We start from the raw sequence: 20,640 nt of genomic DNA, 5'->3' as shown, positions 1-20,640 counted from the left end.
TTTTTTTTTTTTTTTTTTTTTTTTTTTTGTGACCTTGTATTCTTTCATATTATTATTTTTTCAATGAAAATTCAATATTTAACTAAAAATAACCTTGTGTCAAAGGGATATCTCAGAAATGGATGGGCTTACCGGACCAAGGTATTTGATGCATTGTTGATGAAGCCTATGTCTTGGACATCTCTCAAGGTTCACCTCTTTCCCTTCTCCTATATCAAGCCTAATATAAAGAGGATTGTTAGAGTTAATAATATTTATTTTCATTTGTTAAGCATATTTAGATATAAATTTATCTAACCAATAGAAGAAGGGCTGTTTGCTATCACAATGAAGCCATTTGACGTAGTAAAACTGAAGATTATGACCATACCGATGCCTAGGATCGATCTGATTATGAGAAAGAAACACTGTCACGAAAAAGAAAACCGTGAAGTCTGATTTAAACAATGTCGAGAGTGGACTTACTGCCTCGAGCCAGTGCTGCAAAGCAAGTTTTCTGGCTTTTTCATCCTTTGACAAACCTTTTCCTACCTACGGAGGATTTTTGGGTTAAGAGTGCAGATAAAAGATCGAATATATTCGAAGTTAAAAGATTTTATTAGAACCAAAGCGCCAAACAATGTTTCTAACTTCACAGTTCTTAGTTACCTTGGCTGCCCGGGTTCTGGCCCTCGACCACCGTGAAATCGCTGTCTCTGGTTTTTCAATATCAAAAAATGATATTGAACTTCTCTTGAGTTCAGCAAAATCCAACAGCTTCCACCTATTAAGTGATGATTTAGGACAAGAAAACTCCAAATCTTTACCTCTCCTGCTCTTGAAAGGGTAGATTGACATGAACATGCTTAAAATTTTGAAGAGAGTACAAACGAATATGGACACAAACCATCTCTGCTCCACAAGCACAGCACAATCTGCTAACTGTCTCCTTGTCCTAAAGCTCTTGTACACTTTCTGTAGCTTCACTGCAGCATTATAGTGTTCATGCCTGGGCGCTTCGGAATATCTCGGTGTCGAGTAACTTTGACCTGAATTCCGAGGCGTCATAAACTGATCATAATTCTTAGGCCCAACTGTTGATCTCCCAAACTCACTGTTTTCCATCTCTGCAGATGGAGTTTTGAATGAGAAAACAGTCTCCAATTCCCTTGTTCTAGTGGCAATTGGTCGTTCAAATCTCATGCGGTGAGAATTGTAGGATTTGCCTGCCGCTGGCTCTGAATCTCTTCCATTGAAACTAACAGACCGCAATGGATTCCTCATCTCTCCATCTTGAAAACTAATAGATCTAACAAGAACAGCATCGAAATCCAAATCTTCTAAATCCCCCAAAGGACATGAAAATAATTGTCCCATTCTTTTTTTCCTTTTTTTTTTTTGTTTTTTTTTGTTTTTTGTTTTTTTTGTTTTTTTAGTATCCAAAATTTCTCACTTTTATCCCAAATCACCAAACAAACCAATAGGGTCTCGATTTCCTGATCATCAACAAGAAAACAAACCAAATCAAAATATTGTTAGAACCGGACATTTTCTCAAGCTGTCCATAATTTCATCTATCATAGATAGCTCAAACAAAACAAAACCAAATCAAAATATAAATTTTACTCAAAAAGTTGAAGGTTAAATACAAATTTCCATCTAATGATCCAATTTCTCTTAGATTCATCCTAAACAAAACAAAACAATTTCTATCTTCAACCTCCAAAAAGGGTCCCAAAATAAGACATTAATTACTATCTCAAATGTGAATGTTTCGAGCAGGAAAAATAGTAACAAAGTTCTTCATACACATTTCCTCAAGTTTTGTCCATAACTTCATCTGTTCACATTGGAAAATAATTTTTTTGTGGAACATCCTAATTCGTTTTGGACAAACCTAAACAAAGCCAACATTTTTGTTCTCAAAATTCAGAATGAGCAATAAAGGTCTAAGAAATTGGAACCAAAAATAAAAAATAAAAAAATAAAAGAGAGAGAGAGAGAGAGAAGAGAAAGGAATTGATGGAGAATGGAATGTATTCTAACCTGAATGCGAGACAATGAGGAAAACCGGAGAGGAGAATAGTTTAAGGCGAAGGAAAGATGAGAAAGTGAAGAGAGAAGAAATTCAGAGCGAACGAAAATTAGCCAAATGGGGGTTTCACGAAGAAGAAGAGGGTTGGTATCAATGAGAGACAGTCCGTACATTGTGGGCTTTGCCTCTTCACAAAGGATGCTATTGGTGGGTTTCCGCCCCTTGCCTCACTCACAAATCTTCCATTCTTGGACCTTACTATAAATAGATTTTGGAGGGAGAGAGAAACAAATCCTAGCATATCATTGCCAGCCATGAATTTACTTCAACACAGGCCTTTTACTTTATTTATTTATTTATTTATTTTGTGTTTAGTAAGAATTTGATATATTCAACTTATTTCAAATTTTACTGTGAATTTTTAAAAATAGTTTATTAATCATTTGGTTCTATATTTTTAGTTTTTATTAATTATTTGTAAACATATAACTTATTTTTAGAAGCTTTTCTCCCTTACGAGTACAAAAGTTATGGAGATGATTCAGGGGGAAACTTATCCATCTATAAGGATAGTACAAACAGTATGTAATCTTATTTTGTATGAGTTACATGTATATTTAAAAAAAAAACGTTCATCTTGTGTTTGCTAAATATTTTTTTTAGTTCAATAATACGAGATTAGTAACACAACCTATGTGGGAAGAAACACATGAGATGTACTGGCTGCAAGAAATAATATGAGTGCATCTCATCTCGGTCATCGTGATTCTCATCAACACGGCTCACACTTTGTGATGTCATCATAAGTCTAGGGATTGTTTCCACTAATGTTCAACCGATCTTTGTGATGTCATCATAAGTCTAGGGATTGTTTCCACTAAGGTCTAAACACCTTCGTTGCTCGTGTAGACACACTTGTCGAGAATCGACCTATGAGTCAATTTTATCGTCAACACCTCATACACGAGGCATTGTACCACTTATTACTCATTCCTATGCCGACAAAGACAAAATCAGGTAGTTTCTAAGCTAAATGTCTTTCAATTGATTGTTTCCACTAATGTTCAACCGATCTTTCTTCTTATTTAGAAACACTCACTAATGTTCAACCGATCTTTCTTCTTATTTAGAAACATCCAAGATTATAGATTGATGTTATGCTATATCTATCTAGGGAGTTTTCTACCTTTGAAGAACAAGGTACGTAGTCTTTAATTCTTGAGAATATCTGTATGGTCTCAAACAATCCTCTTATGCATGGTAACTTCTCATCTACTAACTCTTGGTTTTATTGCTTTTATTGTTGATTCGTCATTTTTTGTCCATTCTATTTGTTCTCCCTTAACTTTTCATCTACTTTCCGTGGATGATATCATTGTTTTAAAAGTTAGTTAAATTGGTTCTCAATCCTCAATAAAGGCCGAGTATCACTCTTTTGCTATTGGTATTGTCGACTTAAATCAATTAACGTGCTTTATGTGATCTTCATATCTTCTTAAATTTGTGGTGTGACAATGTATCTATCACTTCTAGTTAGCAATCAAGTTTTTTCTTTTTATGCTTTTACAAATATGTAATAAAATCTTTATCATTTTGTACTAAAAAAAAATTGTACCAAATATAATATAATATAATATGTATCTCTTGACTTGTTTCCTAAAGTACTACATGAGAATGTGTTAAAACTAATAGTATGTTGTAACTGGTTAGATTGTAGCAGATTAAAACGTAGAATTTAGAAAGAAAAAAAGTTAGAATCACTATAAAAATAAACAAACCTTTTGGGTCAAGGATGATTGATGTTTACGACTCTTGACTTAACTAAAAAATAGTTTGCTAATTTTCTCTAACGACCTATTTTGTGACCAAACAAACTTACTATAGAAAGCTCGACCCTAATGGTCTACAAATCTCTGGAAGATCTATGATTTGGTAGTGGAGGCCGGTGTACATACTTTAATGTTGGACCCTATCATCTACAATATCATTTTAGTTTTATAATTGATTTATCTAAATGAAGTAATAAATGCTAAATTAAATATAAGATGTTAATGAAAAATAAAATTAAAAAAAGGAAAAAAATATGCAAAAATATTTTAGATTTATTTGAATTTTGTAAAAATCAAATAATTTATTAAATAGAAAATTAAATTTTGTCTGGTAATTTTAAAAAATAAACATAAAATTAAAATGGGAAGATATTATTAAATACAAATTAAAAAAAAAAAAAAGTTTATCAACTACGAAAATCTAAAAATTCAACCACTAACTTAAGAACTTAAAATGGATTAATTCAAGTATTTAACCATAAATTAAATATTTTAGTAAAAAAAAAAGAATATATATATATTAGGAAAAAGAAAAACCCAACTCGGCGGTGCCAGTTGGGTCCAATTCTCATTCCGTCGATTGTTAGATTTTTCCACTAACAATGGCGACAGCTACGTATCCGCCACCACCCCCGTATTACAGGCTCTACAAAGATTACTCCCAGAATCCGAAATCGGCACCGGAGCCTCCTCCGCCGATCGAAGGGACCTACGTGTGCTTTGGTAGCAACTACACTGTAAGATTTACTCTCGATTCCTTCTTCATCTCTCTGAATGCATCTTGAAATGTCATTTATATGTGAAGATTCGAATTTGATTTCACATTTTTGTTGAATTCTTTTGGCTGTTGGAGTCTTGTCGAACTTTTCATTTTTAAATAGATAAGATTTTTTAAGAACGTATGCTAAGAATGGTTTTAGGGTTTTTAGTTCCGAGGTTGTTCGTCTCTGCTTCCGAAATCTTTCATAATCTCCGTTCAGTGTGGACATTTTCGAGTTAGATTCTTTATTTGATTTGATCGAACTGATAGTTTAAACAGTGTCATGATAATCACTGTGATTTTGTTCCTTTTTCCTGATTGTTCTGTTGTGATTTTAGACCGATGATGTGCTTCCAAGCTTGGAAGAGCAAGGAGTGCGCCAGCTTTACCCTAGAGGACCAAATGTTGGTAAGTAGATTTAGTTAGTTACCAGTGTTCCCAAATTTGGGTCAGAATTTGTTCTCCATCAGTTGTTTTTCTATTTGATAAGAATCGCTATTATCCTCTCAAGGCAAATTTTATGCTCAAGTAATTATTCGTTTGATTTCTTAGATCTGTGATGGTCTCTGTTTTGGTTCGGGGTAAGAATAATGCATGTATTGGTAGCCTCCAAGGGGCAGCACCATTGGCTAAGGCTCACGGTCTCTAAGTACACTTACTCAAAGTCACATGTTTGAATCTCTGGGGTAGATTTTTAAGGAAAACTCTGATGTCTTCAGAGTTTGGGCCTTGGGGCTGGCGTGGATGCCAAAGGGAAGTGGGGTTTTATAATCCATCCCCAAGAATAGGTAAAAGAAGATTTGATGAAATTACACACACATGAAACGAGCTAACCGCTTTTGGTCCCAAATCTTTGGGGTTGCTTTTGACACTGACATGTGTACACTCGCACGTGCCCATGTAGATCTCTTCCTGTCGTCATTTTTAACCACGAAAACTTGGCTTTGCAATTGAAACTAGGACTGCAGTCTTCAGGCAACTCGTATTTAAGAAAAAAAATAATCTTCCATCCTTTGGGGCGTACTCTAAAAGAAGTCAAACCTATTGCAAATATTTCTCCTAAGCTCTGAGCACCGAGTGTCATTGCTTTAAAGTCCTGTTAAAAGAAGAATACAAATGTTTGGGACATTCCTATTTCTATTGTCGTGGAAGAAACGAATCAAATTCCTGTTCGTGAAAACATTTGAAAATGTATTTAAAGACATGAAAATGTGTAGTGGTAGTGGCTGTCATGTTCTTAATAGATTCCTCCTGTACGGTGTAAACAAAAGAGTCTCTCTACCTGCCACTTGCTCGATGAACTTGATTTTTGATTGCTTGGAGCAACACTCTCCCCTGCAGCCCTCCCTCCCAAGTAAAATCTTTTACCTGACATTATTATTGGTGGTTCTTCCTCAGATTTTAAGAAGGAATTGAGATCTCTCAATAGGGAACTTCAGCTTCACATCCTGGAGCTCGCCGATATTCTTGTTGAGAGGCCATCACAATACGCAAGGAGGGTAGAAGAAATATCCCTAATATTCAAAAACTTACACCACCTGCTTAATTCATTGCGTCCGCATCAGGTGGTTTAGTTTTACACATTTAAACTGGACATATCGTATCGTCGAAATTATCTAATTGTCAGGTCTATCTTCCCTTGTAGGCTAGAGCTACACTCATTCATATACTAGAACTTCAGATAGAGCGTCGGAGACAAGCTGTCGAGGATATAAAAAGGTATGTTGGTTCTGATCGATTATATTCATGTATGAATGTGTAATAACTTGTGCAATCAGCTACCCTTTCGTCACACGCCTTTTTTGGATTGAATGTCGTACTTAGGATTTCTTGTCCCTATATCCATAATCATCGTTTTGTTTTATCTTATTCTTGGTGGTTGAGACAAGGATGTGTTCTTATAAAATTTTCAGCCCATAATTCATCGTTCAAGGCTTGCTTCTGTTCTGGCTGATAACTTCTGCATCATCTCACTGATTATTTGCTACCTTTTAAAACACGTTTTGGCATAATTTTCTTGTCTAGGAGGAGAGAAGAAGCACAAAGACTACTCATGGAGTCCCTTGAAACTTTGGATGGACACTAGTCTTGTCCATGCGAATAGGTTTTGCATTCAAGATCTTTATATCCATAGTGCAGCCTCGAATGCATCGGTTCGGTCAGTTGTAATGCTTGGCTTCTACATCGACCATGCACGTAGGCTACGAATATTTGTCAATTTGTTCAAGATCTTGAAGGGGACGCCCTCTCCTGCTGTGAATACTTGAGCAGATTTGTTAATGTGTAGATTGATGGAACTACTTTGTAAACTTCGATTTACGGGTTCGGTATGGTGACTGCGAACTTACTTGAAATAGGTCGAGGTTGTATGACGGTGTCCTTGAATTCTAAGGTTATGCATAGTGTGAGTATGAGATTGAAAGAGATTAATGCTATTGCTTCTCTGGCCTCTAAAAGCATGTTTAAGCTCCAACTCTATGCAAAATATTACGTTAGTTATGGTTATCTTTTTTAAGTATGATCTGAATTTAACATATTATGTTTTAAATTCCATATTAGGAATAAATAAATATGGAAAAATTAAATCGAAAAACAATTCTAAATTATTTTACAATTTTAATATGTGACCCGGAAAAAATAATAAATTATTATTGTGAATGCCTTTTCTAAAATTTATATGGTAATAATTATTAATTAGATATAAGTGTGTTCTCAATGTCGTCCTCTATGGTCACATGTGGGATCTCACAATCCACCTTTCTTGGAGGCTAGTGTCCTCGTAGGCACATCATGTGGGATCTCACAATCCACCTTTCTTGGAGGCTAGTGTCCTCGTAGGCACATTGTTTAGTATCTGGGTTTGATACCATTTATAACAGTCAAAGTCCACCGTTAACAGATATTGTCTGTTTTGGCTCATTACATATTGTCGTTAAAGTCTCACAGTTTTAAAACATGTCTGTTAGGGAAAAGTTTTCACACCCTTATAAAGAGTGATCCGTTTCCATCTCACACTCATGTTCCATTGCCCTTTGGTCTAGTATCGTGTTCTAGGAGAAAAATTCCTTACCACTTTGGTTGGGAGGTGACACTTAGTTTAATTCGTACCTACCTACTTGTTCTAATCCTCGTAACTTCACCACACCCTGTCTCTATCAAAACTCTTCCGGTAAGTTTCTTGGAAAAAAAAATGATATTCATAACTAAATAAGTTTGTAACCCAACCTAAATCGTATAGGTTAAGTCGAGTAATCATTCCAATAAAAAAAAAAAAAAAAAAAAAACATTTAGGGAGAGGCATTCAATGAGGCACAGCAGGGAAGGAGGAGTAGAGAAGGTGAAGTAGCTTTCTTTCACTCTCAATACCTCAATAGGGTCAAAAAGCATTCAATTCAAAAAGTGGTTTTGCAATAAGCAGTAATAAACAGGTCGGCAAACTTCGTTGGACTCTATTTATTATTCATTTTCACTTCCTTTCTGCTACATTCATTTCCATTTTTAGAGTTTTATAGGAAATGAGCATGGATCAACTCGTTATAACTCATAATTATTGGCCATGTTTTAGAGTCGTCCGGAACGATCAAGATTGAGACTATCAATTTTTACAACTTTATAGGAAATGAGCTCGAGCACATACTCATTGTAGTTTGTTATTATTGGCCATGTTTTAGAGTTATTGGAAACGATCGAGACTGAGACTATCAATTTTTACAACTTTATAGGAAATGAGTATCAATAAAGCTCGAGTATACCCATTGTAGTTCGTTATTATTGGCCATGTTTTAGAGTATACCCATTGTAGTCGGGAATGATAAATTGAGAAATACTTAAATTTCTTTTCATAACTTAGTTGTACGATAGAATTTAAAAAAAAAATCACGAAAAGATAAATATCTTTTAATTTATTTATTCCTCAAAATTGTGATTCTATAAAATATCTTGGTTGTTTTTTTGTTGCATCATATCACAAAATCCACTATAAATACATAACCAAAAGAAGTAGAATATCAAACTCCAAAAGGCAAAAGGCAAAATCAAAATGGTAGGTGGATTCAACTGTGGAGGATCATCATCAGCAGCAGCCATTGCTGAAGCTCTTAAGGTCAATGTGTATGGCGAGGGCATGGACACGCTCGTGTTGGCGCACGGGTTCGGCTTGGATCAAAGCGCTTGGCGCTACATGATTCCTTACCTTGCTTGCTTCTTCAAAGTGGTGGTTTTTGACTTGGTTTTCTCCCCAAATGTGAAGCCTGAGGTTTATGATGAGAGGAAGTACTCAAGTTTTGAGGGATATGCCAAAGATTTGGTGTGTGTTCTTGACCATCTCCATGTTGAAAGAAGCATTTATGTTGGACATTCAATGTCTGCTATGATTGGATGTGTTGCTGCAACCTATAGGCCTCAACTCTTTCAACATCTTATCTTGTTGAATGCCTCCCCAAGGTTCTCTAAAACTCCTCCTTTTGCTTTGTTATATAATGAAACGGTTTCTAAATCTCTCGATGTAATGACCCATGTCCACCGATAGCAGGTATTGTCGTCTTTCGTATTTCCCTTCTGGGCTTCCCATTAAGATTTTAAAACGCTCCTGCTAGTACAAGGATTTCACACCCTTATAAAGAATGTTTTGTTCCCCTCTCCAACCGAAGCATTTTTTATAAGGGCGTGGAAAACTTTCTCTAGTAAACGCGTTTTCATGAGGGAAAGTCAAGAAGGAAAAGTTCAAAGAGGATAGTATCTCTCGACGTAACAGCTCATGCCCACCACTAATAGGTATTGTCCTCTTTCGTATTTCCTTTCTGGATTTTCTATCAAATGTGTCTGCTGAGGAAAGGTTTCCACACTCTTATAAGAAATATTTTGTTCCCTCCAACCGACGTGGGATTGGTGTGGAGAACGAAGCATTCTTTATAAGGGTGTGGAAAACTTTCTCTAGTAAACGCGTTTTAAAATCTTGAGGGAAAGTCTAGAAGGAAAAGTCCAAAGAGGATAATATCTCTCGATGTAACGACTCATTCCCACCACTAGTAGGTGTCGTCCTCTTTCGTATTTCCCTTTTAGGCTTCCCATCAAAGTTCAAAAACGCGTTTGTTAGGGAGAGGTTTCCACACGCTTATAAGAAATGTTTCACTCCTTCCAATCGACGTGGGATTGGAGTGAGGAACGAAGCATGAGTGTAGAACACTCTCTCTAGCAAACGCGTTTTAAAACTTACAAGGGAAGCCCAAAAGGAAAAGTCCAAAGAAGACAATATCTACTAGAAACGGGCATGTTCTTTTATAAATCAATTTTTTTACGATTAGGTTATTTTACCGACATTCTTTTTACCATAGGTATCTCAACGGTGAAGGATACAATGGAGGCTTTGAAAGGCCAGTAGTTGATGCCATCTTCAACCAAATGGATAAAAACTTCACAAATTGGGTAAAAAACTTTGCTCCATTTGCAGTTTCCATAAACGATCCCAAAACAATAGCAGAGCTTGAGCATTCCTTGGGAAGAATGAAGCCTGAGATTGCCCTTAGTGTTGCAAAAATGGTGTTTTTAAGTGACTTAAGACAGCTTCTACCAAAAGTAAAGACTCCCACCACCATTATTCCTACAAGAAAAGACAACATTGTCCCAAAATTTGTTGCATTTTACATAAAATCAAAGGTGGGTTGCCATGCAAAAGTGAAGATTTTGAATTCTGATGGCCACTTCCCACAGCTAACAGCTTATCCTCAGCTTTTGAAAGTTTTGGCTCAAGTTCTTCACCTCCAACATAAGAATTCTACTGCTTGACCACTTGAAATGAAGATCATAAGCTTGTTATCCGTCGTGGTAGCTGATCGAACAAGGTATCTCCGTGGAGAATTTAGTCGAACTTTTCAAATTATTGTGTGTAGTGATTAGCGTTTTCGAGTGAAACGCTCAAATGAAGAACTATTTGACTGTGTTTTCTTATTACTTCAAATTAAAGAGCATGTTAAGAGACTGTAATGACTTCCACGTTGAATACAATCTTTATAGGTAACACTCCTACTCTTTATTAATATCAATCGATAAGAGATTATGATAAGACAATTCGAACCTACGCATGGAGAGCTCGCATTAGCCACTCAAACACGTCAACATTTGTAAGAAAGAATTATTTTTAATTTCATAAATGATGTAAAAGTCAAAGGGTCAATTTGACTTATTCTTTTGTGGAGATTAAAAGGGATCGGGAATAAATTCCGTCCACAAACGTCTCGAATAAATCCCGTCAACAAATGTCTTTTGTCGGGAGACTATAAGTACCCACAGTATGTTATGTAAAATTCAGATCGGTGGATGAATGTAATTCAGATCTCAAATTGAGACGTTTCCCTCAGAAATCCAAGTATCATATTTGTCATTTCTAAGTTTGAAGCAATTCTTGTGGTAGAATTGCACCCGAGCCATTCAATCAAGCGACTCAATTTAGAACAAGATTCCAAATCTTGCTCCTAGATATTCAATTTAATCTAATTCTAATTACTTTCATTATAGGGTTCTTGCTAAAACAAAAGCTTGGATTAGGTTGCCCTATCAGATTATAAGACAGTCTATAGAATGATAGCTTTACTTGAGACGGCTTGGAATGAAAATCTTGAAAGGGTGAAGGGATATTTATAACATAAACTAGACAATTTATTTCTATCGACTCGTACCTTTATCAATTGATATTCATAACCATTTGCACCGGTGGTACTCCTATAGTTCATTAATCGACGAAAAACGTGTATACATCTTGAAAACTTTTAAATGATTCTCGATCTAGTACAAGTACATACTGTCAACCAGTAATATTATGGAAGTATTGTAAGTACCAAATTTCGAGGGAATTTCTAGAGAGCATAACGTAAATAACCGGTGTGGAAAAACGTCCTTTTTTAATAGAAGAAATATAAATGATAAAGTAGAGATTCAATCATTAAACCAATATTCGTATGACAAAATAAGAATATAACCAATTTTGGGAAGAAGAATATTGAAGAGAATTTAAAAATAGCAAAGTTACAAATTTCTTTCTATAATTATCGGTCAATCATAATCGTCGATCTCCGTCTAACAAGTGGTCGTAAAAGAGCGTCCACGAGAAGCCATAGACCTGCGAAGTACTGAAACAAATCCGAGGGAAGTTTCTCGAACATAAAGGGCGTTCGAGGTAGAGGAGACAAAAGCCCCAAGGAAGATTGCAGAATTTGTCTCTGGAGGAAAAGGCTCCGTTCGATTTATCGGTTCTCTGATTCTCAGGTTTTCGCCTTCTTCTTCTCTTTGTTCTTGCTTTCTTTCAATATTTTCTCGATCGCAAATTTGATTTTATCGAGTTTGGATTCAAGAAATCTCTACTTTTTTTGTATTATTCCTTTTTATGCGAATTGTGTTTTCTATCTCTTTGATCACGTTTGAAGAACGATACCTGTGAAAAAGGCTACAACTATTGGCGAATTTACATATTTTTCGTTTACTATTTTTAGAGTAGTTATTCCTTTGAGGTTTTGTTTGATTTGAGAAGAACTCTTGTGAAAGAGAGTTTTGAGAAATCCTGTTTTTGTCTGTGTAGTTTCCTGGTGATATTTTGTTTCCTCCGATATCGATCTCATTCGTTCTGAAGAAATATTGGAGCAGTTGATGGAAGGAAGAGTTTATAAGTAATCTTTTTGTGACTAGTTTGTCGCTCGATCAATCTGTTATGTTTTTTGTAATTTAGTATCGCTATTGGTAAATTTTCTTACGCTGTTTTTGATTGATCTTCTAGTGGCATATTTTCGTGTTCTAAATAAATATTCGTCTTCTTGGAACGCTTGCCCGTGTTCAATTGACGCAAAAGAAAGAATATCTCGTTGTTTATTTCTTGTGAGTGATGACAGAAATCTGTGGTAGCATGCTGATTGATGTGCGTTAATGTTCGCAAATTTAGGCTATATGCATCTTGGTGTTTTTTATTTTTTTGTTTTTTTTTAACACCGTGATTTATTTTATTCCAATTGTTACAGGAAATTGAAAATGAGAGGTCGAAGTTACAGTTACAGTCCATCGCCACCAAGGAGTTATGGCAGGAGAAATCGAAGCCTTAGCCCAAGGGGTCATGGAGGCCGTGGAAGGGATCTGCCGACAAGTCTTTTGGTTCGGAACCTAAGGCATGACTGCAGGTTTGTGGCTGCATTTACACAATTATCTGTTGGTTCTTCAATTATGTTTTTGTTGAATTATAAAGAAATGATATCTTTTAAAAATATGTTCTCTGGTTGATCCAATTTTCAGCTTTCCGTACTTCTTTCTTTTTTTCTTTATTTTAATTGAAGTGTTTGTGTAATTTTCTTTGTTGGATTTTTCTCCATTCTCTTAAGCTTCAAGATAGATCAGAATTCTGTTTCAAAAAAAAGAAAAAATGGTTTGAAGGTAACAGTTTACCTTTCTTTTGAAAAGCATTTTATATTATATATTCCTTGGGTAGGTTATATTTTGTATTTTCCTTTTCAAAATGAGGTGGAAAAAACATTTCTGTCAGGAAAAAGAACAAAAGCCAACCATTCAAAGAATACTCTCGACCAAAAAAGGTTCCGAGTAATTGCACAATGGAGTTTCAGTTTTTGAGAATTTAAAGGGAAAAAGGATAATGTGTCTGCTTTTGTTCTATATTAACTTGATAAACTTCTTCATTCTTGCTCTTTTTTGCAGGCCAGAGGACCTACGTGGATTATTTGGGCGGTTTGGTCCTCTGAAGGACATCTACTTGCCACGAGATTATTATTCCGGGTAGGCATACTCTTGAAGATTGTGCTTTTTCTTTGTATGCATCTGGTGTGTATGCATGTAAGGGTTTGTCTTACAGTAGTTATATTCAAACTCATTTTTAGTCCTTTTATTTCATACGCATGTAGTCTTCATATTTATGAAAATATTTTCTAAATTGTTACTTCTATGGCTTGCTCCTTTGTTCAATTATTTGGTTTCCAAACAACATACAATCGGTTTATCGAGTTTGGTTGTTTTTATTGGAAGTGTTGAAGACTGTCACCAATGAAGTAATAAGATTATCTAGTGGAAGACAAGAAGCAAGTAATTTGGTTGTTGTGTTGAAGACTTTCAAGTAAGTTGTGATGACTTAATGTGTACATGAAGATTCGGTGGAAGGTGGGTTTGATTGAATACATAGAGAAGAAGTTCACAAGTCTTGAAGAATTTCATCTCAATTTTTTTCTTTGCCACGCAGAAGGTTAGCATGGTGACACTCATATTTGTTAGTGCTCTATGTTGTCTGTATACGTTTCTGTCACTCGCAATTTGTCTCTAGATTGATTGATGATTGTAATGATGCCCCTAGTCATCAAATTGTCAAACTTTGTATTAACATCCATTGTTAAACTTTGTATTTATGAACGGTATGTGATTGTGAGTGCAGAAAACCACGCGGCTTTGGGTTTGTTCAGTACATTGATCCTTCTGATGCTGCTGATGCAAAGTATGAATTAGATGGCCAAGTTCTATTGGGTCGTGAATTAACTGTTGTGTTCGCTGAGGAGAACAGGAAGAGACCTGAACAGATGAGAGCAAGAGACTCATCAAGGTTGCCATCTCTCTTGACTTCTCTGAACTCTCTTCAAATATCTTCAAAATTTTCCCTATAACTAATAGTGCTGTTCACATATGAAATTGTTATCAGTGGTCGGTCCTACAGTTACAGGCGTTCCCCGCTGCAATATTCTCAATCACCCCCCCATGGTCGAAAATATTCACCTAGTCCTGAATATTATTCCCCTGCTCGGTCTGGACGATATTCAAGGTGGGCAGTTATAATGTGTAGTATTTTTCAATAATGATCATTGGACCATTTAGGAAAAGAGAGGGTTGCGGGGTGGTTGATTCTAACCTTATTTATATGATACAGGTCAATCTCGCCTAGGGACCGAAGGTACAGGGAGCGATCCTACTCAAGGTCACCATATGATTCAAGGGACCGTGGCTATAGCCGAAGCAGGAGCCGGAGCCGGAGCTATAGCCGAAGCTATTCTAGGTGAGTAAAAAATACTTCCCCAAGTTACAAAGTGGGTTAAGCTTAGTTGGCTGAGTTTTCTAAAAACCCAGAAACTATTAAGGTAGAGAGATGTTGGGATTTCGGAAGTCTGTATATGATTTAGAAAATGGTTTGGTCTTTTCTGTTAGAGCCACTGATTTCATGTTCTTATTTTAAAATGTACGGACCATGTGGTGGTTTTCTCTATGTAGAATGGAACCTGAGAATTTTAGGCCCTTCTTTTTACCCCAAACGCTTCTCTCCAATTTTGTGTCTTACTTCTGGTCTAGTCCTCCAACGACTCGATCCATTCGATTAGGCACTTGTCATCTATTTTTGTTGTTGAATTCTTTGACAACACGAAAAAAAATCATCTCTCTGTAAATCAAAAGAAAGCTCTGTCCTCTCTCTTTCTATCCATCCAATGGGTGTATGGGCAGAGGTCTTTGGTGTCTCCTCGAGTCTATGCCTTTTTTAGTTCACGGTTTGATATCCTGGTGTTCTAGGTGTAGAGGAACTACACCATTCCAACTCGAACTATTGTGGCGATGATAGTGTAGGAGAGGTCTCGTGGAAAAAATAGCTAGCTAGCTGCCGGGGTGATGGATTGACTTCATTTGAATGTTAAGAGGATTGATCCATCCACTCCAAATGTTTGAACTCATCTTTTATATTTTTAGTACCTAACAAAGTTCTGATTTCATTTGAAAAACATTAAATTTTTACACGTGGATGTAAACGACGGCCCAGCGGCTGAAACATGTAAGTCAACGTAAATAAGAAAGAGGGTCCACCGGAATTAAAATTGTGGCAGAGAAAAAGCCAATGAAATGGTTACACGTGGATGTAAAATTAATACTATGGTTGGGAGTAAAAGGTAAATTCGGAAATCAGCCCATCATCATAGGATCGGAAAACGTATCCAAACAGGACAAATCAAACGTCAGAGAAAATGACTTTGCTAATTAAATTGTGCCCCTTTGGATTGGACCTTTCAAAATATTTATTGCCCTTCAAAGGCTCAATTTAAAGTATTTAATAAAATAAATTATTTCTTTTACAGAAAGCGAAAATAAGATAATTTTGGATTGTATTTTAATAATTTTAACCATTTTTAAAAAATACTTCTTAAGACAAGTATTTAATAAAACGAATTGTTTATTTTTTACTCTTCAACTTCGAAACTACCCCAAAAGGTATATTATTTCATGTTAAAATAAATGATAATATTCATATTCAATTGATTTTTTTTAATATATTGAGAATAAAACTAGACTACCAAATTAGGAATTAACCTGAAATAAGAATTTACCATTTGATATATTTTAACTTTTTTTTTTATTTTCTGGTAAAGTTTAAAAAAAGATGTAGACTTGCTGTCTGCACTCAGATTGCCTCCCTTTTAAGCTCCTCCTCCTCCTCGGTGGCCATTCGTGGTGGCGTTATATTTTGACTACACAACGTACACCACCACTCGCGTTTGTCTCCACGCGCCCACTTCACTTTCTTTTTTCCTTTTTTTATTTATTTAGAATTAATTGTCACGTCATCGATTCATTATGTAGGGTCCACCAGTTTCAAAACCACTACAAATTTTACTATTTATTTTGTCTTCCAATTTGAAACATCAATTTAATTCCATTTTAAATTTACATTATATATATATATATATATATTGTTTATTTTTTTAGAAATTAGGCGCTGTTTTGAGTCCCAAAACTATTTTAAAAAATTATGAAATCAAATCAATAATAAAAAAGAATCTAATTTCTTGGAATATTAATTGCAAGGAAATGTAAGCTTTTTATTATTTAATTTTTAAAAAAATTGAGAAGCAAAGCTTTGAAGTAAGATGGTCATCATGTCCCAAAAGTGATTTCTACAGAATAAAGCTGTTAAAGAAGTGGTTTGTAATATATATATATACTTTCTAGATTCCACTTGCAAAGTAACTTCAACTCACACTAACAAATATAGTTAGTTTAATATGTTAAATTATAAAATTTTAGTTTATAAATGTGTGAGAACGTGTCTAAAAAGTTCTTAATTTTTTTTAAAAAAATAAATAAATATGTCATTTATGCAAAGAAATCTGTTTCATGATCTTTTTCTAATAAAAAATATTAGAGGTGACTTAGTTTTTTAACCTAATGCTTTAAATACTCTAAGTCAAGATTTATATACTCGGGTTTGGATTATATGATCTTGTACACATGGTCATAAATTTTTTCTTGCCTCGTTTTAGCCTTAGTATCGTAAGTATAGTAAGACACTAAAACTAAAAAAGAAGTTTTTACGTACATTCTAAATACTCATTCGAAAAGCAAAGAAAATTATTGGCTACAAATTCAACACAACTTTAAATTTTATATTTAATAAATTCTTAAATATTTAAATTTTATAAATTTTTAAGACATTAATTTTATATTTTTTTTTAGCTCTACCCATTAAACTTAAAATTTTATGCATTTAACTTATTTAATATTATTTTGTATATATATATATATATATATATTTTTTTTTTTTTCTCTTTTTTCAAAAAGGTTAAATGTATAATTTAGTTCTTTGTTGAGTATTTTTTAAATTTGTCCATACTCATCACGTGAGCCAGCATTACAACAATGATGCTGTCAAATTTAAAAAACTACTGTTGAGAAAAAAAAGTTAATATGTGGGGGTAACGGTAAAATATAATATAACATTTTTAATGGGTTAAATTTCTAGGATAAAACAACCTATTTCAGCACTTAGATTAGGTAAAAAAAAAAAAGATTTTTCTAAGTAGCCTCATGTGAAGTAAAAGGCATCCACTTGCTATGATATTATAGTAATTTTTGTGAGTTGGATATCGTGACACCCAAATATAAAAAATAGGTTGAACCGAGCTCACATTCAAACAAGAACAATCTTAAAAATATGGCGATCGAAAAATGATTAAAACAATAAATAGTTATTGTATATACCAACAAAATGCACATTTCTTTTTAAATATAACAACAATTTTTGTGATTGGACAGTGCGACACCCGAGCGTAAAAGAAGAGTTCGTCAATGAGCCAATATCACATCATGAACATATAATAGTTATAAAAAAACACTTAAAAGAACATATATGTACTATCTATACCAACAAAAATGTACAGGTTCTTTTAAGTAACTTAGAACGACACTCCGTCAGATTCCTAATACCGACATGAAGCATATTGCTTTCAAACTTTACAAGTCGTTTACCCCTCGGAGTAGAAGTCTAGGCGTGATGTTGGGGGAGAAAAAGAATGTAAAACTAGCCTTTAAGACATAGTGTGAAAACAATTTAAAATAAAAATAGCATGGACCCTATACAATAAAGTAATATATCAATTAATATATGTTTGAATATAGTATATATATATATATATATATACTCTATGTTTTTTTTTTAATACGAATGTAAAAAAACGTAAATAAAACGTTCGAAAGTTTAGAAATAAAAATATGACACGACAATAAATATTATTTAATTTTTATATTTGTGTGAGTTTGAGATCTAATTTCAAATAAGTTTATTTTTTATTTCATTTAAAATATTGATATTTTCAATATTTATTCAATTTAATCCTTGTAGTTATGTATTTTTAGCTTTTATTTATTTTTTATTTATTTATTTTTTGGTGAATTTACTTCTAAAAAATCAAAATAGCACACTCAAAACAAATCTTGAAACATTACCATAGCTTTATTAAAGGGTTATTTTTTCCAGTAAAAAAAACGTGTAACAATTACTTTTGTTAAAGTATAAATGTCAAAATTCACATAATAAAAAAGAGTAATAAAATAATAAACCTTCCGTTTATTCTTGTCTTTGTATTTTAAAATATCATTTTTTGTATCTATTTGATTATGTTTCATTCATTTTAATCCTTATATTGTTAAAAAAAATTATTTTAATCGACCATTTTAATTTCCATTTAAAAAATTATAATCGAGATTTTATTGTTGTGATAAAATTATAACTAATAATAATAATAACAAAAATTGTCATTTTTTAATATAAGATATTAAAATATATATTTTATAAATATATGATCAAATTGTTTTTGGTTGTTAAATTATAATTTTAGTTATTATTTATGAAATTTTATAAAATATTAGAAATGAAATTAAGAAGAATAAATTTGTAATTTAATTTGGATATAGTGTTAATTAATTAATTCGAATTTAAAAATGAAAATGGAGAGGGAAACACGCGCGAGAGGGCGCAAGTGGGGGAAAAAGAAGAGAACGAGCGAGGGGAGGTCGCTATTAAAGCAGTCGTACATAATGCTTCAGACGCCTCCTCTCTCTCTCTCTCTGTTTCTCTCTGATCTTTTTAGGTAACCTCCCACTCTCTTCTCTCTGCTTCTTCCGAAATTGCAATTGCAGAGGATGAATCGCCTTGCGCCGTTATCGGAGGAGCCGATCGACGAAAATGACGGCCGGACACGGCATCGCAACCGCAGCACCGCGACCGGCAGCAGAGGCGGAGGACGATCGTGGCGGAACTGGATCAGAACTCATCTTTCGATCCTTTATTGTGGAAAAAAATCCGATAGCCTTAATGTCCTTCTCAGCGTCCTCGGCTGCCCTCTCTTTCCCGTCTCCGTTCAACCTAACACTATCGTTTCCTCCGCCAATCAGGTATTTCAGCTTTTTTATTTATTTATTTATTTATTTTTGTTCTCTTTTTATATATTTTTCAGGAGAAAATAAATTAGGCTAATCATATTGGATGATGAAAGTCTCACATCTACTAATTTAGGGAGTGATCATAGGCTTATAATCAAGCAATATCATACGTCAAGAGTCGTGTTCGTTACGCTCAAGTGGACAATATCATACCATTGTGTAGAGTCATGTTAGTCTAACAAAAATAAATATATATGAAATGCCTCATGATTTTATTTTTATTTTTTTGATTTATGTTAAATTATAAATTTAGATATTTTTTATGACGTTTTTTTTATTAATTTTATTTTTACTATTTTTAAATGGAAAAAATGCTTACAATTTTAGCTTAGTTCAAAATAAAAATTATTTTTTAAAAGTATTTCGAAACTTACTTGAACTTGAGAACTATATACTTAATTTAATTAAAATAAAATAAAATAATATTGAAACAAATCCTTTAACTATTTTATTTATTTAATTCTTAAAATTAAAATTTTTTCAAATATGTCTTTCAATTTACAAAATTTATTTCTATATTATAATTAAATTAGTGAAGTTATTAAATAAATTTGGAGTGGATTTATAAGATGTGTCCAATTAAATATGGAATTAAAAGTTGTTGGCCCTAAATTGATTGAATAAGTTGCTACAAACTTGTGTTTTAAGCTAGAATGTCCAAATTTCATGTTTAATGCAATTATATATATATATATTTAATTATAAAAATATTTAGAAATATATATTTAAATATTTAAATCTGATTAAAATATTATAATTTAGAGATACTATCGTAATCAATTAAATTATTTTTTTTAACAGGTTTCATCGTCGTCTCAATATATTATAGAACATTTTACCGCTGCGACGGGGTGTCGAAAATTGAAAGGGAGAGTGAAGAATATATTTGTGACGGGAAAATTAACAATGGGGATGGCGGATGAGGTTAGCTCCGGCGGCGGCGGCGGCGGAGGACCCACGGTTGGAGTGGCACAAAAAGGTTGCTTTGTGATGTGGCAAATGATTCCTAATAAGTGGCTGATAGAGCTGGCTGTGGGAGGCCACAGCATTGTGGCCGGCAGCGATGGCAACGTCGCTTGGAGGCACACGCCTTGGCTTGGTTCTCATGCCGCCAAGGGCGCCGTCCGCCCTCTCCGCCGTGCTTTTCAGGCAAGCCTTTTCAATGTTCAATTCCATTTATGTCTTATTATTTCACCATTTGATTTTTTAAATTTTTTCTTTTTTAAAATTAGTTTTAATTTTAATACCCTTCATTATTTTTTTTTTTTTTTTTTTTTTTTTTTTTTTTTTTTTTTTTTTTTTTTTTTTTT

The 20,640-nt window shown here is 33.9% G+C and overlaps 5 protein-coding genes and 1 long non-coding RNA gene across 11 annotated transcripts in view; 5 read left to right on the top strand and 1 right to left on the bottom strand.

Moving 5' to 3' along the window:
* Nucleotides 1–2,675, bottom strand: part of LOC111450103 (IQ domain-containing protein IQM6-like) — a 5,524-nt gene extending 2,849 nt beyond the window's left edge. Inside the window, exons 1-5 of one of the 4 annotated variants that reach the window (XM_023090217.1) lie at nucleotides 887–2,673; nucleotides 649–763; nucleotides 466–531; nucleotides 299–387; nucleotides 133–220 (exon numbers count right to left, since the gene is read on the bottom strand). In XM_023090217.1, the coding sequence (XP_022945985.1) occupies nucleotides 133–220; nucleotides 299–387; nucleotides 466–531; nucleotides 649–763; nucleotides 887–1,356 (828 nt within the window). In that variant the 5' untranslated portion in view covers nucleotides 1,357–2,673. Of the gene's footprint in view, nucleotides 1–132; nucleotides 221–298; nucleotides 532–648 lie in introns of all 4 variants that reach the window. The other 3 variants (XM_023090214.1, XM_023090216.1, XM_023090215.1) reach the window with 3 other exon arrangements.
* The window catches only part of LOC111450192, a 5,639-nt gene extending 2,348 nt beyond the window's left edge, over nucleotides 1–3,291 (top strand). The window contains exons 3-4 of the long non-coding RNA XR_002711766.1: nucleotides 106–189; nucleotides 2,924–3,291. This is a non-coding gene — a long non-coding RNA (uncharacterized LOC111450192). The remainder of the gene's footprint in view (nucleotides 1–105; nucleotides 190–2,923) is intronic.
* Nucleotides 3,292–4,373: 1,082 nt separating this feature from the next.
* Nucleotides 4,374–7,076, top strand: LOC111443847 (mediator of RNA polymerase II transcription subunit 7a). Its single transcript, XM_023081700.1, has 5 exons — nucleotides 4,374–4,580; nucleotides 4,942–5,011; nucleotides 6,002–6,168; nucleotides 6,249–6,322; nucleotides 6,629–7,076. Exons 1-5 carry the CDS (start codon nucleotides 4,446–4,448, stop codon nucleotides 6,687–6,689), a joined length of 507 nt encoding a protein of 168 aa, XP_022937468.1. The 5' UTR covers nucleotides 4,374–4,445; the 3' UTR covers nucleotides 6,690–7,076.
* A 1,549-nt stretch (nucleotides 7,077–8,625) lies between these two features.
* Nucleotides 8,626–10,528, top strand: LOC111449693 (strigolactone esterase D14-like). Its single transcript, XM_023089702.1, has 2 exons — nucleotides 8,626–9,046; nucleotides 9,937–10,528. The coding sequence occupies exons 1-2, from the start codon at nucleotides 8,643–8,645 to the stop codon at nucleotides 10,385–10,387; spliced, it is 855 nt and encodes a 284-aa protein (XP_022945470.1). The 5' UTR covers nucleotides 8,626–8,642; the 3' UTR covers nucleotides 10,388–10,528.
* Nucleotides 10,529–11,759: 1,231 nt separating this feature from the next.
* Nucleotides 11,760–14,879, top strand: LOC111452132 (serine/arginine-rich SC35-like splicing factor SCL33). Of its 3 annotated transcripts, XM_023092686.1 has the most exons (7): nucleotides 11,785–11,863; nucleotides 12,174–12,261; nucleotides 12,607–12,762; nucleotides 13,292–13,369; nucleotides 14,016–14,180; nucleotides 14,277–14,396; nucleotides 14,502–14,879. In XM_023092686.1, the coding sequence occupies exons 2-7, from the start codon at nucleotides 12,242–12,244 to the stop codon at nucleotides 14,629–14,631; spliced, it is 669 nt and encodes a 222-aa protein (XP_022948454.1). In that variant the 5' UTR covers nucleotides 11,785–11,863; nucleotides 12,174–12,241; the 3' UTR covers nucleotides 14,632–14,879. The 3 variants fall into 3 exon arrangements, with proteins under 3 accessions (XP_022948470.1, XP_022948454.1, XP_022948463.1); XM_023092702.1 differs by lacking the exon at nucleotides 12,174–12,261 and having other exon boundaries at nucleotides 11,760–11,863; XM_023092695.1 differs by lacking the exons at nucleotides 11,785–11,863; nucleotides 12,174–12,261 and adding an exon at nucleotides 12,385–12,506.
* Nucleotides 14,880–18,947: 4,068 nt separating this feature from the next.
* The window catches only part of LOC111447715, a 4,150-nt gene continuing 2,457 nt past the window's right edge, over nucleotides 18,948–20,640 (top strand). The window contains exons 1-2 of the mRNA XM_023087019.1: nucleotides 18,948–19,282; nucleotides 20,132–20,479. Of these exons, the coding sequence (XP_022942787.1) occupies nucleotides 19,031–19,282; nucleotides 20,132–20,479 (600 nt within the window). The 5' untranslated portion in view covers nucleotides 18,948–19,030. The remainder of the gene's footprint in view (nucleotides 19,283–20,131; nucleotides 20,480–20,640) is intronic.

This window comes from Cucurbita moschata, unplaced genomic scaffold, assembly GCF_002738365.1.
Source record: "Cucurbita moschata cultivar Rifu unplaced genomic scaffold, Cmos_1.0 Cmo_Scf00001, whole genome shotgun sequence".
In the NCBI taxonomy this organism is placed as follows: domain Eukaryota; kingdom Viridiplantae; phylum Streptophyta; class Magnoliopsida; order Cucurbitales; family Cucurbitaceae; genus Cucurbita; species Cucurbita moschata.
This window is presented reverse-complemented; position numbering and strand designations above follow the sequence as displayed.

Bases quoted from the DNA above. Each gene is read 5' to 3' on its own strand.
- LOC111449693 (XM_023089702.1), top strand. From the start codon at position 8,643: ATGGTAGGTGGATTCAACTGTGGAGGATCATCATCAGCAGCAGCCATT. The intron at 9,047-9,936 runs GTTCTCTAAAAC...TTTTTACCATAG, and splicing joins TTGTTGAATGCCTCCCCAAG to GTATCTCAACGGTGAAGGAT.
- LOC111443847 (XM_023081700.1), top strand. From the start codon at position 4,446: ATGGCGACAGCTACGTATCCGCCACCACCCCCGTATTACAGGCTCTAC. The intron at 4,581-4,941 runs GTAAGATTTACT...TTGTGATTTTAG, and splicing joins GCTTTGGTAGCAACTACACT to ACCGATGATGTGCTTCCAAG. The intron at 6,323-6,628 runs GTATGTTGGTTC...TTTCTTGTCTAG, and splicing joins GCTGTCGAGGATATAAAAAG to GAGGAGAGAAGAAGCACAAA.
- LOC111452132 (XM_023092686.1), top strand. From the start codon at position 12,242: ATGGAAGGAAGAGTTTATAA. The intron at 14,181-14,276 runs GTTGCCATCTCT...AATTGTTATCAG, and splicing joins AGAGCAAGAGACTCATCAAG to TGGTCGGTCCTACAGTTACA. The intron at 14,397-14,501 runs GTGGGCAGTTAT...TATATGATACAG, and splicing joins CGGTCTGGACGATATTCAAG to GTCAATCTCGCCTAGGGACC.